The sequence below is a fragment of the Hermetia illucens genome, chromosome 4, assembly GCF_905115235.1.
Source record: "Hermetia illucens chromosome 4, iHerIll2.2.curated.20191125, whole genome shotgun sequence".
Taxonomy (NCBI): domain Eukaryota; kingdom Metazoa; phylum Arthropoda; class Insecta; order Diptera; family Stratiomyidae; genus Hermetia; species Hermetia illucens.
In genome coordinates, this window is record NC_051852.1 from 167,140,056 (window position 1) to 167,157,908 (window position 17,853).

The 17,853-nt window shown below is 46.0% G+C and overlaps 2 protein-coding genes across 2 annotated transcripts in view; one reads left to right on the top strand and one right to left on the bottom strand.

Moving 5' to 3' along the window:
* LOC119655464 (protein flightless-1) overlaps nucleotides 1-6,909 on the bottom strand; it is a 22,093-nt gene extending 15,184 nt beyond the window's left edge. The window contains exon 1 of the mRNA XM_038061364.1: nucleotides 6,821-6,909. Coding sequence (XP_037917292.1) covers nucleotides 6,821-6,883 — 63 coding nt within the window. The 5' untranslated portion in view covers nucleotides 6,884-6,909. The remainder of the gene's footprint in view (nucleotides 1-6,820) is intronic.
* Nucleotides 6,910-7,189: 280 nt separating this feature from the next.
* Nucleotides 7,190-15,539, top strand: LOC119655687 (probable ATP-dependent RNA helicase DDX27). Its single transcript, XM_038061691.1, has 6 exons — nucleotides 7,190-7,395; nucleotides 7,461-7,667; nucleotides 7,726-8,337; nucleotides 8,524-9,260; nucleotides 14,751-15,263; nucleotides 15,328-15,539. Exons 1-6 carry the CDS (start codon nucleotides 7,288-7,290, stop codon nucleotides 15,482-15,484), a joined length of 2,334 nt encoding a protein of 777 aa, XP_037917619.1. The 5' UTR covers nucleotides 7,190-7,287; the 3' UTR covers nucleotides 15,485-15,539.
* Nucleotides 15,540-17,853: the final 2,314 nt, after the last annotated feature.

Below are 17,853 nucleotides of genomic sequence, written 5' to 3' on the forward strand. Positions count from 1 at the left end.
GAAAGGTATTTCGGAGCCAAGGCACCATACAGTGGCAGCCTCCTGATTTTTTTCAGATTTTTCGGTTTGGTAGTTTTTGAGAATGGCCCCCTTAAAGAAATGATCACTTTCAACCCCCCGCACTCCCCACGTTTCCAAGAAATTTCAAAACTAAGACCAGGTTCGAAAAGTACTAATCGAGACCTTTAATTTGATACCCCACATGACTATATTTGATGAAAAAAAAATTTACACCCCCCTTTTGCATGTATGGGGACCCCCCCTTAAATTCAACGTAAAAGGATGTAACTCACTGTATATGTGAGCGTTCACAGTTCCCAGCTTTCTACCAAATTTGGTGTCAATCGCTATAACCGTCTCCGAGAAAAATGTGTGTGACGGACAGACAGACAGACAGACAGACGGTAAACCGATTTTAATAAGGTTTTGTGTTTACACAAAACCTTAAAAAGGCAAATAGTCGGGTTCAAGGAAAACCTAAAACCAGTGACAACAAGAATGCGAAGAACACGCAAGCATCTTGCAGACAAGAGTCTGACTCCGACCGTAAGTTTTGTGAAGTAGAACATAAAAGACCCACAACAGCAATATTTGCAAGTCATAGCGGTGCTGCCACTGCGATATGTCATCCGGGACGTAATTACAGAATCCGTGCATACGCGAGAAATTAATAAAGCGGTTGAGTGCCATCGAGGAGAAGAAAACAAGGCAGCTTATGGAGAGCACTTACATGGGTGACGAGAAACCCTCCCATTCCTCCGATGCCTGCAATGCCTTGCCCGACTCGCGGAGCTACGAGCGGAGATACGCGCAGTTAAAAAGCAGATTCACTTCGAGAATTCATCCAGACGGAAATCTCAATGTTCTCGGTCCAGGTCGGGTACATAGCGCTGCTACAAAAATTTTCGCCCCGAGTATATATGTTGGTACCGCTGGAGGTTCAATTCCGAAGCCATCAAATGCATGAAATCATGTAATTGGACTTCGGTGAATCTCCTTCACAACGCATGCCCAAGCGAAATACGTTGCCTTGCATTATATCGCAAGCATATAAAAAGAGACGTTCCAAGACAGCCAGGCGAAACCAACAGAACCAGCAACCGGAAATTTCGCAACGATCACAACCCATTCATCGCAACATGTCGCAAAACGAATCCACAAACAGTGCTGCTGTCTTGAGTTTGCTAGATAGTGCTCCTGCGTCAATGACCTGCGCGTCTATTAAAAACATCGATGGACCCGAATCTTCAGGTTTCATTCTACTTCTGCTACCAACCTAACCTGGTAATTCCCACACTATTTTCATAGACCAAAAGAATTCTTCCTTGTTCTCTAGTAAAATATTTATTTATTTTGGCAACGTTTCGCCGAGTTGCCTCGGTAATATCAAGAATATTAATCGAACATACATTTAGGTTTAGTATTTATAGTTAGAGGATTACCCGTTTTGTCGGTTTGTTTTAATGATCATAACGACAGGTTTGTGGATTTCTCCAGCTTCTATCACGATTGTTCCTCCAAGCAGATGAGAAATCACCGCCGTAAAGTAAAGCCGCTGGGCTCCGCAGTTTCGCTCCAAAGTTATTTTTCCACTCGTACGGAAATCCCAAAGTGTGGAAGAAGAGGACGATGGTTAAAATTCCAAAAAAGGCAGCTGTTTTGAGCGTGGCAATTGGGATATCTGCATGCTCCCTGCCGTTGCTTCGGAACGGATCGGCAGAGAGCAAGTGGACGTGCAGCCCACAGCATCTTCATCTGAACCGTAGATGAGGTGCCATATCTTTCAGATAAATTTGCAGCATTGTAAAGCGACGATTGCACTTATCAGTCGTCGGATCAATAGCTGCAAGACATGTACATACCTCATACACGAACCATGGGTTGTTGGTGGGGAAATTAGGGGCCAAAACTTCCAACATGCTGACTTTCTGTATGCCAATGGAAGTGATAGACCCCGCTCCAGCATGGTGGTTTCAAAAGAACTCCAAGCTCCAAGCAAGATAAGAAGATCCTATGCTCGGCTTATTTCCTTTATGACGTCGACATCGAAGGTGTGATGTTAACGCCCACCTGCTGGGGAAGTTCCAATATCAACGCGAGAGGATCAAGACTATTGGAGTATCTAGTAGCAACTGATTTGCAGATCCTGTAAAGTAAAGAGCCCACTTTCTTCAACTTAGTTAAGCAAGAGGTCATCGACATCACGGTGGCATCTCCTGACATGGCAGCTCTTGTCGGAGAGTGGAGAGTATCAAACGATATCACGCTCTCGGATCACAAGCACATTAATTTCGTAATAGGCATGATTCCACCTCCACCTACTCCATTTCGGAATCCACATAAGACAGATTGGGCGACGTAAAAAACAGAACTGAGCGCCCGAGTTAGGATCCATTGCTGGTATTGAGAAAACAACCCAGATGATCACAACTAGTATGACAGAAGTTTTCGCCAAGACGCCAAAGGATGATAAAACACCATGGCGGATTTGGCGGATTTGGCGAAACAGAGGAGAACGACAAGAGTGCTCCTCAACCGAGTTCTAAAGTCTGATTCAGTCGCTTGCCCTCAACCGGAAGATTGGGCTCTGACATGCAAAGTAGTTTCACGGGAGCGAGTGAAATGTGCATTTAAGTCGCTCCACAGATACAAGTCTGTAGGTTCGGATGGTATTACTCCTGCTCTGGTAAGAGAGGGATGCCCTGGACCTACATATTCGAAATATGCACTGCGCTTGCCTAACACGCGCTTATATTCCAACTAGCTGGCCTGATGTGAAGGTAATATTTATTCCCAAATCAGGGAAACCCTATTACACAGATGCAAAAAACTTCCGACCGATTAGTCTGACTTCTCTAAAAGGACTGGAAGGACTAGTAGATCGATGCATAAGGGATACATATAGCTATAAGCTTCCGACCGATTAGTCTAACGTCCTTTCTACTAAAAGGAGTAGAAAGACTAGTAGATCGGTTCATAAGGAATTCCTAAGTGGCCACTTCACTGTAGGCAACATGCCTACTAGAAAGGCAAATCTACGGAGACAGTGCTCCATGAAGTAACGGCAAAAATTGAAAAGGCCCTGTCCGATAAAGAATAAACCTTGGGCGCATTTATGGGCATCGAAGGCGCCTTCAATTATACTTCATCGCGGTGATTTGTAAAGCGGCAGGACAGCATGGAATCGATCCGCTAGACTGGAGAAAGATCCACATCTTGAAGTCTATTGAAGCAGGGTGTATTAAGGGTTGCCCACAGTGAGGGGTTATCTTTCCTCTGTTGTGGCTCCTGGTAATGGACACCTTGCTATGGCTCCTGGAGGGCAGAAAGTTCTTCGCACAAGCGTTTGTGGACAACCTAGTCGTAACAATTATCGACAAGTTTGGGAACACAGTATGTGAATGCAATACTGTATGTGTTGCCTCCATAATCGCCATTATGCTCGGTAGGAACGTCAGGTGGGGCAGCTACACGCTACCCTCCAGAACAGGGGCGGAAATCCAGCTGATGCAAACAGTCAAATGCTAGGAGTACATCTCGACTGCAAGTTAACGTGGAAGCACCATATCCAGGAACAATACCAAAAATCATGCAGATTGCTTTGGTGCTGTAGGTTTGCGATAGGCAAGACCTAGGGACTTTCACCAAAACAGACTCATTGGAGGTATACATCTATAATAAAACCCATTTTCATGTATGCGTGCCGCGTGTTGTGACCGAGACTGATTCAGAGGCTCCGTTGCCTATATATTGCTGGAGCAATCCATTTGGAGGTAAAACGGAAAGCATCTTTATTTTTTTTTTTGTGCGTACACGGAGGTGAAAAATCTTAGAAAGACACGTCCGCCGCCGCCCGAACGCCGGAAATACAGCGGGCGCGTGTGGGATTCACACCCACTAAAAACCACCCCCGGTCTCTCCAGCCCCAGCCCTGCGGGACCACTATTGAGGTATTACTTCGCGGGCTAGGTTTGCTCTTAGGCACTCATCCTTCTCCTATTTGCAGCTTTCCTCCTTCTTTGTTCCTTCAGCAACTCCTCCTGCATTTCGATGATTGCGGAGCCAACCGCAAGCCGCTTCTCCTCGGACTCCAGCATCTCAGTAACCAAGCTCCCCGGGGTCCCGCTCCTGCCCAACACCTGCTTTAAGCTCCTTCTCTCCATCGCAAATCGTGGGCAGTGAAACATCACATGCTCTGGATCCTCCGGTATGCCATCACATCTGGGACAGTTCGGAGAATCATCCAACCCAAAGCGGTGCAGATACTGCCTGTAGCAACCACCGTGCCCCGTGAGGAACTGGGTAATGTGGTAGTTGGTCTCCCCATGTTTTCGCTCAAGCCACACCCCAATGTTGGGAATGAGCCTGTGCGTTCACCGACCTTTCGCAGACTCGTCCCATCTGCGTTGCCAGAGATCAAGCGACTCTGACCTTGCCGCATTTCTACGCTGTACATGCACCTCCATACGTCTTGCATTGTACAGGACACTCATTTCTTTGACCAGAATGTCAACCAGGATCATGCCTGCCACCACCAATACTGCCTCATCTGATGTAGTTCTAAAAGCACTGCAGACCCTGAAAGCCATCCGCCAGTAAACCGAGTTCACCTGCTTCCGTCTCTGAGAGTTTGCAAGCGCCTCTGCCCACACAGGCGACGAGTAGAGCAGGATGGAGCGCACCACTCCGGCTAGCACCAACCTCCGGCAATGTTTCGGCCCACCAATATTTGGCAACATTTTTGCAAGTGCCGTGGTGGCACTGGCTGCCTTTTGGCATGCATACTCTAGGTGTTCCCTAAAACTCAATTTTGTGTCAATTATTACCCCCAGGTATTTGATAGCCGGCTTTGATACGACCGTATGTCCGCCGACCTCCACTTTTACAGTGTTATTTTTCCTGCGTTTCGCTATTAAGACCGCTTCCGTTTTCGCGTCCGCCAAGGTCAGCCCGGCCTTTTCTAGCCAGGATTTTACCGCTCTCACTATTTCCGTTGCGTAAACCTCCACATCTTCTGGGTGTTTTGCTGCAACAACCACAGCTAGGTCATCAGCAAAGCCGACAATCGTAGTCCCCTCTGGGACGGGAAGAGCAGGCACCCCATTATACATGATATTCCACAACAGAGGACCAAGTACCGATCCCTGTGGTACCCCGGCTGTGACAATGTACTCTTTGGGGCCCTCATCCCTCTGAGAGGTAGTTTTCCACCAAATTCGCTAAGTATCCGGGGACACCTATGTCAGCCAACGCCCGTTTAATTCTATTCTAGTTGGCCGAGTTGAATGCGTTTTTGACATCCAACGCCACCACGGCACAGCAGCCGCCAGAAATCAGTGCACCTTTTGCCAGGTTTACCACCATGCCAATTGCGTCCACCGTAGAGTGGGCGCGTCGGAAACCAAACTGGCGTTCCGACAAACCATTGCTGGCTTCGACGATGGGCAGGAGTCTGTTGTAGATGACTCTCTCCATCATCTTCCCCCTTGTATCCAACAGGCAGATAGGACGATAAGACGCTGGGTTTTCAGGTGGCTTGCCAGGCTTCGGAAGCAACACCAACTTTTGCTTTTTCCACTGGGCAGGGAATATTCCTTCTTTTAGGCACGCCTCGAAGGTGTTGGCGAAAAGTTCGGGCCTAGTCTTCACTGCCAGTTTCAAAGCTCGGTTGGGGATGCCATCCAATCCTGGGGCCTTGTTGTCACCGAACCTACCACATATTTCCCGCAGCTCCTCCACAGTAGCGGAAAGCATCTAACGACGCATATAGGCTTGATACCATTGGCGCGTGGAAAGGCGGCGACGGGGCCGGAGCGGCGACGGGACGGAGCCAATAGTCTCCCCATTCTCTGTATCTGGAGAATGTTCTCAGATTCGCGAACGCCGTCGGCAAGAGGTCGATGAATACGCGACCTCCGGGAATAGTGCAATGGGACTAGCAAAGGTCTGATTGCTTGCAGCTGCGGCTTCCCCACTAAACTAAACTAAGGGGCCCAAGTATAAAGCTTTGGGGAACACCAAAGGAAGGAAAGAAGGGACGAGATGAATAACAACGAAAAGAAATTCGGCAGGAACGGCATGAGAGATGGAAGGAAAGCTAGATTGAGGAAGGGAACTTGGATAGACAGAGTTTGAAGAAGTTAACAATATGTTCAACAGTATCAAAGGCTTTGGAGAAATCAGTATAAATAGGGATTGTTGTGGGGAGTTGACACAGTATCAATTCAGTAAAATTGATGGAAGGTTTTTGCATGCTTGTTTTAGGAATAAAGAGAAATTTTTACGCAGATTGTATTCAAGTTGGCATTAGTGAGTCAATTCAAGGAATTGTGGCATCGTTTGGTTCATTCCAAATTTATAACACAACGGAATCTGGGACAGCATTAAAAGTATTCCGATTGTACGTAAAGTTTTTAGGCATTGCCTTATTTTCAGCCTCTTTGTAGAGAAACTTAATCAAGTAAACTCGACTCAGCCTCCAAATGCTCCCATGCCAAAAGAAATTTTCACAATATTTACACAAATTTTCACAATATTTACACCCGGTCCGTTTTCTGTTTGTTTATCTTTTACCCGTCAATGGATTTGCAGCTGGAAGATGCATTTCCCCTCTCATAGTTTCCAACTAAACTAATTTCGCACTCTCCCGGACTTTCCACGAAGAGATCGTGAATTCCAATTCGATGACCTAACTGTCAGAATGTTGCCACAATTCGTTTTTTCACGGATTTTAGTAACATCTTCAACTTGAAAACATGTTCACTATGTTCCTCGCGTTTAAATACACAAAATAAAAACATTTTCACTTCTAACTACTTACGCTGAAATCGTTTTTTGTGAAATCTACTCCACGCACAAAAGGCAAAACACCCGTATTCGCCATCCTTCCATTTGTCACTGTTGGTTTTGACACATCCAATGCACTTTTTTTGGAGAACCGAACCGGCTACCTCAGGGAGGTATTTAGTTTGGTTTGTTTAAACAACTATTTTTCTGTCCATTCCATGAGACAGCATAATTTTTAAAAAGGGAGTTTTCATTCTTATGCCGCTCTAGAATATCTTTAAATCTTTCAAATTAATATTTAAACAAGGAAAAATTCATCAGCATACTGACGACCCCAGATGTCCTCAATCTGTGTTTTGGGCGTTTATAGATAATTTGCCGAACAATTGTCAAAAGCAAACGTGACCACTTCTGACACTTGCAGTGTAAGTGCATATTTTGGCAACAAAACAACGTGCGAACGGTTGGTCGTGCGGTTTTCTACATGTAATCAGTCCTTAAATGCAAAAATCCAAAATGATACTAGACAAAAAGTCTGATCTGATAACTACAATTGAAGAAGATGCAGATATTGAAAACTTGTCGGCGGATTCGGACGAGGAAGTTGAGGTTTGTGACTCTTTCAACAATGTTCTAACCTAGAATGCTTTTCATATAAAATTATCGCTTTTCAGTACCAACCGACAAAATTGAGACATAAACGAATCACAGAATTCGAAAAAGGCTTTGAGTTTGTTTCGTCGGCTAAGGAGTACAATGTGGACACTTGGGATGATTTGATGAAGTTTGTGAAACGGAAGGCGCGCACAAAGACGGACGATAAAATTGCCGCAAAATTAAAGGACCGCCCTGCCCAGGCAGGAGATAGTAGCGAAGAAGAGGTAAAAACCATAAGAAAGCGCTAATTGTAAACTATCTTACGCGACACTCAATTTCCAGCTCGATCTTTCAGAAGACGAACTAAAGCACGACGGCCTCAGAATCCGGGAAGGAGTGAAGAAAAAGAGTAAAAAGAAGAAGCAAAAAGAATTAGAAGAGGAAGAAGCTGAGAATGAGGCAGACAAAGATTTCTTTGAGGAAGGAACCAATAATGAAGAAATCACATCTTTCTACCAAATGAATCTTTCGCGGCCGCTTATGCGAGCTATAGGTGTTCTAGGGTATATTTACCCCACGCCAATCCAGGCATCGACAATCCCGATAGCGTTGCTGGGCCGCGATATATGTGGGTGTGCGGCTACTGGTACCGGCAAGACCGCGGCGTACATGCTTCCGACCCTGGAACGATTGCTCTATCGCCCGGTTAACAACAAAGCTGTAACGCGTGTTTTAGTTTTGGTCCCGACACGTGAATTGGGCGCGCAGGTTTACCAGGTGACCCGGCAACTGTGTCAATTCACAAGCATTGAAACTGGTTTGGCTATTGGCGGTTTGGATGTGAAGGCACAGGAAAATGTTCTCAGGCAGAACCCAGACATCGTGATTGCGACGCCAGGAAGGCTGATAGATCACATCAAGAACACGCCGAGTTTCAGTTTGGAATCTATTGAGGTATTCCCGAAATCGCCTTTTTAAAATGATATATTTAGGAGACCCATGATGAGTTACATCCTTGCGCTCTGATGTCTTTAGAGGCAGCATGATGCCAACCTTTTAGCATTTTTTACTGATCCGCACCGCACTCTAACAGCAGCAAATATTTTATGTTACTAGAAACTGAACCACGCTCTTTTACAGGTGCTCATCCTCGACGAAGCCGATCGTATGTTGGATGAATATTTCGCCGAACAAATGAAAGAAATCATCAACAGCTGCTCGAAAACGCGTCAAACTATGTTATTTTCAGCGACAATGAGCGAACAAGTCAAGGATTTAGCAGCGGTTTCGCTCGACAAACCTGTAAAAGTGTTCGTGAACAACAATCAAACTGTAGCGTTCAATCTCCGGCAAGAATTCATTAGGATTCGAGAGGACAAAGAGGGCGATCGTGAGCCGATCCTTGCCGCCCTAATTTGTCGTACGTTCCACGACCATTGTATGGTTTTTGTTCAGACGAAAAAACAAGCGCATCGCTTACATATTTTATTGGGACTTCTTGGAGTCCGTGCTGGAGAATTACATGGAAACTTGACCCAACAACAGCGACTTGATTCGTTGAAAAAGTTTAAAGAGGAACAGATTGATGTGCTCATTGCAACTGATGTGGCCGCTCGTGGGTTGGATATCGTAGGCGTGAAAACTGTGATCAATTTCGTTATGCCCATCACAACCGAGCACTATATTCATCGTGTTGGTCGAACCGCTCGAGCTGGTCGTGCAGGTGTGTCTGTTTCGTTAGCGGGCGAGAAGGAACGTAAGATTGTCAAGGATATCATCAAAAATGCCGAAAGTACAGTGAAGAATCGAATTATTCCACCAGAAATCATCGAGAAATATCGTAAAAAAGTGAACGCGCTGGAGGCAGAGATTCGTAAGTTCTATTTAATGAAAATATTACCAAATTGTTAAGGGCTTAGGAACCAATTTGCATTGGCTCAACAGCAGCATATAATCTGTAGTGCAGAAACCAAGCTTGATGAAAAAATCTTAAGCTTATTTGTCACTATGGCAGGGAACGTTCATTCGCAATGGATTTCTAGTTGCAATTAAGCGTCCCTTCCGGCCTTAACTCTATTCCACTCTCCTGGCTTCCCTTTAATTTTGTTACCTTACGTGTCTCCCAGCTTTACTATGTCACTGTCTGTTTGCTCCTCCTACTTATAAGGAGAATCGCTTGGCAGTTTTTCTGAACTAAAATAACTACCACTTTTCACTCTTTCCCTTTCTTCCTCTGCGACGATTTGGACGGCTGTTGATGGCGCAATGCGTCAGCCTCTCAAATTCGTTGCTCTTGGTTGGAATCCTGGTCGCTGTAGATGTCTATGTTTGTCTCGTTGCAGTGAGCTTATCACTTACACAGCACGAAATGTGACACAGAAACTAAAGCAGAATTTCATCAAAAAGTGTGTGAATGCCCTATGGTATCAGTGGCCGCTCCGAGCTGTGGTGCACCGTTTTGATGCCACAAACTCCTAAGGCCGTGACTTCTGTTAAGAGACCAGATAGGCAGAGTCCAGTCGGCTCGAATCTTCAGAGCCAGCCTGTAGCATTCACGAAGGAAAGCAGCTCTCCCACCCTGCAGCTAGAAATCTCTCTGAGGTCCCCAAAAGAATGGTTTACTCAGTGTCCGTAGCCTGACCCTAGTTACAACTGGGCAATGGCAGAGAAAGTGTCTGAAAGTCCTCCCCCTCTTCCCCTTCTACGCAGCTTCGGCAATGTGCATTATAGGATATGCCGAGCCTGGCGGCATGGTCCCCTAAGGGCCAGTGCCCCGTGCAGACCGCCGTAACCAATGCATTTGCACGCGTCTGACACAGGAGCTCTCGTGATGTTATAGGCGGGCCAACTCCTCCTTGACTTGGCACAGCTGGTAAGCCTTCGCCATCTGAGGCCCACGGCTGCCCTATACTCTACTAAGCAATGAACAGTTAATTTCTGATGGTTTAACGTGAGTAGCCGTTGTTTACACCAAACCCCAGGGTCTTCTTAAGCCACGGACTGAATTTGTGACTACAATTAGAACCCCGCTGTGACAAGAAACAACAACAACAAGTCTAGACTGAGTGCAGGGCTCAGCATTCATATGGTGGATGCAAAGCCTACCTAAATCTCTACCGAATTAAGCAGTACGGCACTCGAGTCCAAGCAAAGCTTCACGTTTGAGGCCCGAAGTCCTATGTCCGCTGGAATATAACCACAACCCTCAGGAAACTCCCACTAGGGGGTCAACCATGAATAACCGAGTTGAAAGCACATGCTTCAGGAATACTCCCGAGCCATGTGACTTCAGATAGCTATTCCGGTGTCCATAGGACCAGATAAACTCTGGTGAGATGTCGTGGCCGAAGTCACTTCAGAAGAGTCCCCATGTAGACTCGGCTCTTAATTAAACCATGGAGCATTCACCTACTGTATCACGACCAGGAAGTCAAAATGAGTACAGCGTTTATCGACGTCATCACGTGGAGGCTCTCCTTGACCACTGGGTATTGATTCAGTCGGCAAGGTCGATGCCCAGTTGTCCTCTTCATCACCGTAAAGCAGCACTAAGAAATGAACATGATGGTCCTTAGGGTTTAACCTGGCATGTAGGCATAATGCCACGATACTCTTCAGACGCGGATTGCTTTGGAGACTACAATCAAAGCTCCGCGATGACTGCCACAGCGATACTAGTTCCGACTCAGCATTGATACGAGTGGATGCGAGGCTTGCTGGACACCTCTGCCGCAACTGAGGGGTACGATGCTCGAGTTATACAGTGAAGTCCTCGGTGTTTAACGTAGGTACCTGTCTTGAGACTTAATCCTACGGCCCTCTTCAGGCACGGATTGATTTGTGACCACAATCAGAACCCCGCTGAGACAAGCACAACGGTACCAGTCTATACCAAGTGCATGGCTTAGCATTCATACTGGTGGATGCAAGAATTACCTAAATTTCTACCGAACTATGGAGTACGGAGTAGGTGGATGCAAGAATTACCTAAATCTCTACCGAACTATGGAGTACGGCACCCGTGTTGATACGCAACACCACGTCGAGGCCCGAAGGTCTCTTCTCGCTTGAGCACAACCACAGCCCCCATGAAACTCCCACAAGGGGGCCAACCGCAACCAACCGAGCTGTACTCAGATACGACAGGAATTCTCCTAAAGTATAAGAGTCCAGGGGCTACCTCGGTTCCCATGGTACCAGTATACCCCTGGTAAGGTTTCGTGACCGAAGCCACTTCAGATGAGTCCCCGTGCAGACTCGGGTCTGATCGCCCTTGCTAGGCCTCGGAGCATTCGCCTACTGCATCACGGCCGGCAAGCCAATGCGATACAGCGTTTGCCGGTGCCACCACGAGGAGGTTCTCCTGGGCCACTTGGTTTTGGTTCAGCCTACAGGGTTGCCGCCCTATCTTCCTCCCCGCCACCTCAGAGCACCACTCGAGTTATACAGGACAACTCAACTCTTGAGCTCTGCCAGCAATATGGGCATAACCAGTAAAAAAATTCCCACAAGAGGTCAACCGCAAATGATCGGACCAAGGGCACATCCTCCAGAATTTCTCCTGGAACATTTGCTCTCAGAGGACCATCCCCCATTAGTTCAGTTTAGTATACTGAGGGGAATTGCAGCTCCGAGTACCCAGGTCTTTGTTAGACCCATTGTACTATCCCCGTAAAACGTCTATCCAATGGCTTCCCGCCTACAACTTTTGTAGTCTTTAGAATCTGAGCCAGAGAATGTGTCGATTCTACATTGAAGAAAACCTTATCAAGGTGTCTTCGTCTGAGATCTGAGAAGGCCAGGCAGCTGCAGTTTCAGAGTAGACTTGACAGTGGATGGCCGGTTGCCAAAAGATGAGAGATGAGAACCCATCATTATGGACCCAGATCTTTGACGAGCCAGTTTCTGAGCCTCTTCACTGCCAGCGATGTTTAAGTGCCCTCGCACTCACTTCAGGAATGTTTCGTTCAGTCGGCCAAGTTTCGGCAACACTTGATGATAACTCCACACCAAGTGGCTTTATATTTCACTGCTGTTTAGTGCTGATAATCATGCCCGACTGTCGCAACAGATTCGAATACAAGTATTCTTCTGTTGCCAGTAAAATGGCATATATCTCCGCCTGGATTACGGTCGTCATTTTTCCGAGATGTCAAGCCAGTTCCATAATAGGATTGCCCGATCTGTTTTCTATAGCTGACCCGTCGTTGAAGATGATTAACTCTGTAATTCCAAACGACTTGTGGCAATTTATCGACCATTCTTCTCTTTTGTTGATTACGACGGGGTAAATCTTTTTGAAGATGAATCTGAAAATCGTATGATCGGTCGGCATCACAGCCACCGCTTTTATTATGGATGTATACATCCAATGAATCTGTAGCGGTGAAAGTCACCAGATCTTACGTATCGCAGCCCTACAGCAGCAGAGCAGGATTTCTGATATTGTTCCTGAATATGGTGCTTCCACGTTAGCTTTCTTAGGAATTTGGGAGTCCTAAGTCCGCATCCACTTGATGCCGTAGCGGACCAAGTTGAGGGTGCGTCTGATGAGTTGCCTCTGTCCTGGTACGAAACCGTAGCCGTCTTCGTCCCTCTTTTACTGTACTCCTAAATACTTGACTGTTTGTACTAGCTGGATTTCCGCCCCATGCTAAGGTGGGTAGCGTATAGCTGCCCCACCTGACGTTTCTAGAGAACATAACTAGGCCAATCTTCCTAGCGGTCACTGTGAGACCATTATGGAGGCACCAACAATCGATTATGCTTGTGCGGAGAACATTGTGTTCTCCAGGAGCCATAGCAAGGTCTCCATAACTGGAAGCCATAACAGAAGAGAGAGAAGCCCTCCCTGTGGGCAACTCCTAAGACACCCTGCCTCAATAGACTTCTGCCCGACGAATATGTAGATCTTTCTTCATTCGGTCGTAACCTTTTTTGTCCGTGTAGGTGGATTTCCCTGATTTGGGAATAAATATCACCTTCACATGATGCTAATTAATTGGAATATAAGCGTATGCTAGCCCTGCATGGTATATATTCCAAATATGTAGACCCAGGGCCTCCATTCCCTCTATTACTAGAGCAGGAATGATGCCATTCGGACTTGCAGACTTGTGGAAACGTAAATAACCCAGCATCTGGCTACTTTCTTTAACAAGGATCCGTTTCAGCTTTAAGGTTGCCTCAAGAGAATTAGTCGCTTCGCAAAAGCGCCTTCATTATAATCGTTTAACCAATCCTATGCTCTTCTTTAGAGCTTTCTGTGCGTCTTTATATCGATTCTATCCAGCGGCTGAATCAGACGTCAGAGCAGGATTGAGGAGCACCGTTGTCGTTCTCTTCTGGGTTGTCTTCTCAATTCCAGTAATGAATTTGATGCGCAATCGTAGCTCGGGCGCTTAGCTCTATCTTATATGCCGCCCAATCTGTCGCGGATTCCGAAATGGAGTAGCCAAAGGTGGACTCATGCCCATTACGAAATCAATGTGCCTTTGGTCCGAAAGTGTGATATCTGACTTTTTATGGTTGTGATGTCGCCATTACATAGGTCGGTCGTTAACCAAATTAGCCTGGAAGTTTTTTGAGACTACCATGCAGGAGCGGGGTCGATCACTTCCATTGACATACAACAGGTCAGCATGTTCGAAGTTTAGGCCTTGACTACCCCACCAACAACCCATGGTTGTTGTACGATCATCCCATCCCTTCATTCCCCCATAGTACTAGATAACCTCCGGTGAGGCTTCGTGGCAAGAGTTGCTTCAGGTAGAGTCCTTGCAGATTCAAGTCTGATCGCCCTCCTCCAGTACGTGGAGACGACACTTGACTGGAATCTGGTTGGCGCGGAAAAGTTAAGGAATGAACAGGGAACACTAAGCGCTCAAGTAGTCATCGCGGCTTTCCTACTCTTCTCTACTACTCTTTTTTTATGAGTACATGGTCTGTCCTGCAATTCAACATCACCAAGTGCACCGGGCCATTACCTCCCCCTATTTCCTTCCTCCTTCGTCTCCTGGCTCGTGGCTTGAATCTGTATCGTGGAAGGAATGCATCGTGTAGGCCATTCTTCAATCGCATACACAACAAACAGCTCTCGAATATTGTCTTCCGCATTATTTCTAGTAATGCACGTAGCGCAGCCATTATCGAAATTTCCTTCGCGTAGCTACTTCTACTTCTCAATCCCGAGATTATACTGATTTTTCAATGCCCTACAACTTGGTTGGTTTGAATGTCTTTCTTCTTAATTTTAAGCATAAAGTAAGTCATTTACTTTCTCCTCCCTCTGAGGACAATACGTAGTTTGCAAACTCTACATTTTTGTGTATTCTTCCCTAAAAATTCATAAATAATTTCATAGAAAGCATTCTCGAGGAGGAGCGTGTCGAGAGGCAAATGGCGAAGACTGAACAACAACTTTCTAAGGCCGAGCGGCGTCTCAAAGGAATGCAAGACAAACCTCGTGATTGGTTCCAAACGAAAAAGCAGCGCGAGGAAGAAAAAGAGCGTTTGGCCCTAACACCATCTGAACCAAAACAAAATGCAGGTGGTGCAAAGAAAAATCCGAAAGCAGGAGCGAAACGTGAGTGGGGTGGAGACGGCGAAGATGGACCGCCAGTTGTCGAGAAGAAGTCAAAAAAAGCAAAGGAAGAGAAGAAAAAATCGCCAGAGCAATTGGCGAAAGAACGAGCGCTCAAGGAATTAGAACAAGTTTCACTGGTTCGAGCCAAATTATCAAAGATTAAAAAACGTCCCGGAAAACTGAATGCAATAGCCGATGTCACTCGAGCCGATAAGGTCAGCGGTGGAAAGAAAAATCGATCGAAATTCGCCATTGACTTGACTGATGTTAGCAGGAGTGGAGCGAAACGATTGAGGTAAACAAAATGCTCGGTAAGTTGTCGGTTGAATGCAGAATCATTGTTTGTTTTTTTCTTTTAGATCGGAAGCAAATCGGCACAAGAAACTGAAGGGAATACAAAACAAGAAACTGAAGGGTGCAGGTAACAATGTGAAGCTGAAAAACAAAGCGGGTTTGAACAATTTCAACAAGGGTAAACATTTTGGTGGACCAAGATTCTCTAAGAAGAAGAAATGAAAAGATTAGTTCATATAATTTTGTTAATTACATACGAAATAAATATATGTCGGTTAGAAAAGCCTTTTTTCTTATTTTTAGTAAAATATTTTGAAAAATGTTAACTTTAATCTATTTGCCTGTACGCAACGGTGTCTTTCAAAAGTTTCAGGGGAGCTCATATCACCTCCTCGGCTTTTGGTAAATTAAAAGGCTTTACTAGGGTTTTTATGTCCCTTTTCGTAAAAAACTAAATGCTTCGGCGCCTTTCACAGAGATTTTCTCTGCCGCAAGAAATTAACACTTCACCAATCTCTTGCTTGAACCCTTACAGCTTCGCACTTTAGAGTAGCTTTGACAGTGGATGGCCTAAAGACAAATGCTAGCTCAGACCCCAACATTGTGGGGCTAAATCCATGACGCGAGCCAGTCTGATGCCCTCCTGTCTCCCACATTGAAATATTTCGGTCAAATTTCAGCAGCAATTGGAGACAGCCATACAATATGGTATTGCTATTAGTGCTGATGATACCACCACCACCACCAACAAATCTGTGAACTCGAAAAGTGCAGGGAGCAATCGCACCAAGCACGAAAGTTTTACCAACAAGTCAGCAGGATGAAGCCTTATACCCTTCGATGCTCATCCTGCCGAGAAGAGGGAAATCTGATTTCCGACAGAATGGGCATATTAGAGCGATGGGTTGAGTACTTTGATGAGCTACTGAACAACCAGAACATCGGCGAGTTGGAGGTCCCGCCAACTGAAGACGACGGACAAATACTGCCACCACCAAGTTTAGGAGAAACAGTCCGTGCAATTCATCGGCTTAAAAATCATAAGTTGCCAGGAGCCGATGGAATTACAGCCGAATTGGTTAAATATGGCGGCGACCAATTACACCAAGTGGTTCATCAACTTGTGCTCAAGTTGTGGGACAGCGAATCAATGCCTGACGATTGGCAAAGAGGCATTATCTGTCTCATACATAAAAAGGAAGATATCACGCAGTGCAGGTATCACATTGCTGAGTACCATGTATAAGATATTCTCCGCTATCTTGCTAGGCCGGATAGCTCCATACGCCCAGAACATCATTGGCTCATACCAAAGAGGCTTCACTCCAGGCAACTCAGCAAAAACTGTTGGAATATGGACACCAGTTGCACCATCTATTCATCGACTTTAAAGCCGCCTATGATAGCATAGCCAGGGTAAAACTGTGCACGGCCATGAGAGAATTCGGTATCCCGATAAAATTGATGACTAGGCTGATCCTGACCAATGTGCGACGCCAGAAAAAAGCAGCAGGATCATTCTCAAGACCATTCGACATCAACAACGGTCCACGACAAGGGGATGTCCTATGCATATGCCTCTTTAACCTGGCCCTCGAGTAAGTGATCCGTGATGCTGAGGTAAATGGGAGTGGTACGATCCTCTTTAAGTCCACCTAACTACTGGCCTCTGCTGACGATATCGACATCATGGGAAGAACCACCCGAGACGTACAAACTGCCTTCATCCAGATCGAGTAAGACGAAGTACATGGTGGTAACGTCAGCACCGAAAACCAACCAGCCAACAACATCAAACGGTACTGGTCAAACGGGAAGAATAAAGATAGGAAATTATAACTTTGAGACCGTTGATAATTTCTCCTATCTAGGGTCGAAAATCACAACTGATAACAGCTACGAGGATGAAATCCGCGCACCGTTGCTGGCAGCCAACAGAGCCTATTTTAGCTTACAAAAACTGTTCCGCTCGAAACGTCCCATCATAGCGTCAAAGCTCTTACTGTACAAGACAATGGTCTTGCCTGTCCTCATGTATTCCTCGGACACTTGAATTCTTAGCAAGAAAAACTGCGAACTCTTGGCCGCGTTCGAGAGAAGAATCTCCCGAAGAATGTTTGGCCCCCAACATGAGGATGGACAATTCCGTAGTCTACATAACGACTAAATCTATAAGCGATACAACGACCGTTTGGTTGTAGATAAAATGCGGCTCAACAGGTTGCGGTGGACGGGCCACTTAATCCGTATGGATGACGATGATCCCACCCGGAAAGTCTACAAGGGCAATATCTATGGTAGAAAAAGGAGACGAGGCAGACCCTGCCTGAGATGGAGCGATGGCGTAGGCCAGGACACCAGACAGCTTTTAGGGATATCGAATTGGTGGACCTCGGCCCAAAACCGGGATGTCTGGAGTTTCTTATTAAAGCAAGCCTAGATTGGCTACCGGTGCTATAGCAATAAATCAACTTAACATGGACTAGAAAAACGGTGAAAGGCAAATTGGATGCCTTTCACGCTCAGGCCTTGGAAAACTGTTGCCTCTGCAACCGTTTCGTGATCTTGCATGTATGTGGGAATAGGAAATC